We start from the raw sequence: 3718 nt of genomic DNA on the forward strand, positions 1-3718 counted from the left end.
GGGGGTTGGTCTATTCATGGTGTTAAGCATGGACTTTCGTTCAGCCCGATTACCACCGAGTCCGTCAAGGTTAGAAAAAACAGAAATGGAACAGAGGTGTTTTATGTGGATCTAATCTTGATCGATCAGGGTTAATCAGATGTCAACAGATACATGTCCGCTTACATCCGACTCCCCATAGACCTAACATGGTTCTGTACAGCTACGCTTTTTGCTCCACCGCAAGATGGAGGAAAGACAGAATGGACACGGATATCACAAGAGTGAAATCCTTTCCATATTGCTACGATCAGCAGGAGATTCGTGCACGGATCCCCTGCTTAATGGAATGGACGGCACCCATGTGAAAGGGGCCTTACACAACATCAAACCATCATTCCGAAATTTACTGGTACCAATGAAACACTAACAGGTTTATTCACAAAAGGGTGAAGAGTTTGGAGAGGGCAGGAGAATGAACAATCTAGGACAAAGTAGCTTTTTTGGAACAATTCTCCAATTCAGCTCACTTTCCAGTTCAGCAATGCTGTCCTAGATTGTTCACTTCTCCTGCCTTCTCCAAACTTTTCACCCTTTTGTGAAGCACCCTGTAAAAGCTTCACTAGACACCTATACCAAAGGTGGCTTAATTAAATCAGGACACTTTGTCCTGGCCTTTACTAGCCAACCAGATTCTTCCTTCGGTTACCCAGCTATCAATTCCCAGTGTAGGTTTGCGTCTGATAGGCATCTATGAGGCATAACAGCTCCTTTGATAAATGAGGCCCAGTGTTGAAAAGGAGTAACCTACACCACAATTGAGAATATCCTATGATTGTTAGCAAACTTCCCACAATCCTTTAGAGGACTGTCTTCAAGACACAGATTGTTTCCCACTGTTCAAAGCACAAAAGATCGCAGGGCTTTGTAGATAAGACAATATATTTGCTTCAGAAGGGAACATACCATACACCGAAAACCCTGTGCCTATGTGGTACTATTCTAACAGAATGGATACAGTTTATCTGTACATGCTTTGAATGTTCTTTGATGATTTTTACAAAATAATCTATACCAAGAAAATTAATTGTTATAATACTCTATTCATAAATTACCCATATCAGAGGAGCAACGAGTAATAACTCCTGGTCTCACCTCCACGCACATCACACAGTGCATAGGCTCTAACAGTTCTTTTTTTACTTGAGTATAAAAATTATTTTCTTTCAAAATGTCATTAAACTTTTTTTTATTTTATAAATTGAGTCACACCACTAGATATTATATCATCGATCATTTTATGCAAAGTAAAATGATTAAAGCAACATAAAAAAAAAGATTTTACAGTTATGACACGGCCTTCGGGTGGGAAAGGAAGAACAGTGTGTATCTCTTATTTCCTCTACCCCTCTTCCTTGCTGCCTTCCCTTCCTATTATTGTAAGTTGTGTACAAATTTTAGATTGTAAGACCTCAGGGGCAGGGCCCTCCTTACCATCTTGCAAAACAGAAAAATGGTCACCAGCACTCCAGGTTTTCTTCAAAACGAAATCCTTTTGAAAAGGATTTCGTTTTGAAGAAAACCTGGAGTGCTGGTGACCATTTTTCTGTTTTGCAAGTATTTGGAGGCGCCATCTGCGGCCACTTCAGCCCCCCCCCCCACATTGTATAGGGCTTCTTGGTCAGGAGTTGCGGTGGGACTCTCTATTTGACTCCTTACCATCTTGTCTTGAATTGTATTGTGATTGTAATGTCTTCCTTATATTGTAAAGCGCTGCACAAACTGTTGGCGCTATATAAATCCTGTATTATAATTATAATAATAATACAAAACTTGTAGTAAATATCCACTATCTGCATTGGAATATAGTCATTTGATGGAATGTATATTGATGTGTATTTGCGGTGTTTTTGTATGGATATTCCCATTTCATAAAATAAAGAATTTGAGAAAAAAAAAAAGATTTTGATGAACACAATGTGTGCCTCGATAGTAGAGATTGTGAAGGTATGGCATAAAATAACTTAAAGAAAATATGTTCATGTTTTAAGTACATAAAAAGGTACAAAAATAGTGATCTCTATGGTCATCTTTCGAATGTGAACAGACGCTTCTCTGTAAATTACCTTCCGGTAGAAGTCTGTTGAAACATGATTGCTTGGCAGCTGAATTGCTGTCCAACTGCCAAGTAGTGTCTAGGGCCAGTTTATCAGTATGTATAGAAGAACATAGACCTCTGCTGAAACACATTAGCTGAGAGAAGCCATCATTAGATGCAGATATTGTAATGACAATCATGCACTCAGTTATTTGTGGCTGACATACAGATCATTTAAATTTGTAAAGCTTCATTTGTTATAACATTGCCGATTCTCAAAGCTCTCTATATCTCTGTTCACACTTGTGTATCTGCATTTTCATGTCTTTTAAAGGCCTTATGCTTTTTTTCTTTTGGCCAATGAAGGTGAAATAAACTTATCCAAAAATTGCACTGCATCATGGTGAATAGGTGTGAACGTGCACCTTAGAGCAGCGCTGGGCAAATATAGAATTCAGTATGCAGTCTGTCCAATCCAGGAGCCAGCAGGAATAACAACTAGGGAAAACCTCAAAAGTTAGGAACCAGCTGGAATTTTTTTTTAAGGAACATTGGCTACCTGGCTCCTGGGATTTGTCCAGCTCTGTCTCAGAGAATAATGGGATTTCCACTGTTGTGCAATGTAGCGCAATGGCAGACACGAGACAAATCACACGGGGGCTTATTTAAAGTTGCACTGCAGGTCAACGCATAGGTGTGCTTGGGCCTATAGAGAATAATAGGATTCCTTTTATCCTGCATTGTCATGAGATGGCCGAAGAGCTTCCAATGGCACAAGTGTGAACGGGGAGTAATTTAGCATTACCCTAACCTATACAAATGAATGTACATCTGATGCGGTTGTGATTTAAGGCAGCAAGGGGCAGTGTCAGCAGTATGACACATGAATACTAGCTAGCAGTCATTTATGTGACAATCCAGGCTGACTGGAATGACAGTCAAGGACACAATGTGGAACTGTGATCTGCTATAAGGGGTTGGCAACCTCAGCTGTTCTGGAACTACAAGTCCCATAAGGCATTGAAGGACTCTGACAGCCACATGTATAACTCCTAGAAGCAGGGCATGCTGTGATTAGTAGTGTCACCACAGCTGGGGTGCTCAGGTTGCCTATGTGTACACATATACCGGTGCAGGCTCTGACCTCCAGGCGTTCTGTAAGCTCCCTCTGCATCTCCTCGTATCTCCGGCTCATGTCCTGGTTCCTCTCCAGCAGAGCCTTCCCCAGCCTGGCCGCCAGCACCAGGTCTCTCTCCTTCTGCCGGATGACCGAAAGTAACGGCGGCTCCTCCCCAGACTCCTCGCTCTCCCCCGGCTCCTCTTCTCCCTCTGCGGCCATTAGCACCAGCTCTTCGTCCAGCTCCAGCAGCCCACGCCCCAGATCTGCCTGGTCCGGTCGCTCCGGGGAGGATGCAGAGCGCCTGCTGAAAGGGAGCTCCATAGGGCGCTGTCCGGAGCGGCTGGTGCTGAAGCTGGGATCCTCGCTCAGCCGGAGCCGATCCGTATCCCAAATCCTGTCCCCTTCCAGGCAAGTTCTCGTCCAGCCTAAAGGATCGGCTCGCCCGGATTCCCGATCTGCCCAGGACGGCAAGGGTTAAACTTCTCCCTGACACTCCGCTCGCCGGCTCAAGCACCGCCAAC

General features: G+C 43.5%; 1 protein-coding gene across 1 annotated transcript in view; it reads right to left on the reverse strand.

Annotated features, from left to right (window-relative positions):
* Nucleotides 1–3585, reverse strand: part of LOC108800406 (bicaudal D-related protein 1-like) — a 26086-nt gene extending 22501 nt beyond the window's left edge. The window contains exon 1 of the mRNA XM_018572390.1: nt 3222–3585. Coding sequence (XP_018427892.1) covers nt 3222–3518 — 297 coding nt within the window. The 5' untranslated portion in view covers nt 3519–3585. The remainder of the gene's footprint in view (nt 1–3221) is intronic.
* Nucleotides 3586–3718: the final 133 nt, after the last annotated feature.

This window comes from Nanorana parkeri, unplaced genomic scaffold (genome assembly GCF_000935625.1).
Source record: "Nanorana parkeri isolate BGI_ZX_2015 unplaced genomic scaffold, ASM93562v1 scaffold2016, whole genome shotgun sequence".
NCBI classification, from domain to species: Eukaryota; Metazoa; Chordata; class Amphibia; order Anura; family Dicroglossidae; genus Nanorana; species Nanorana parkeri.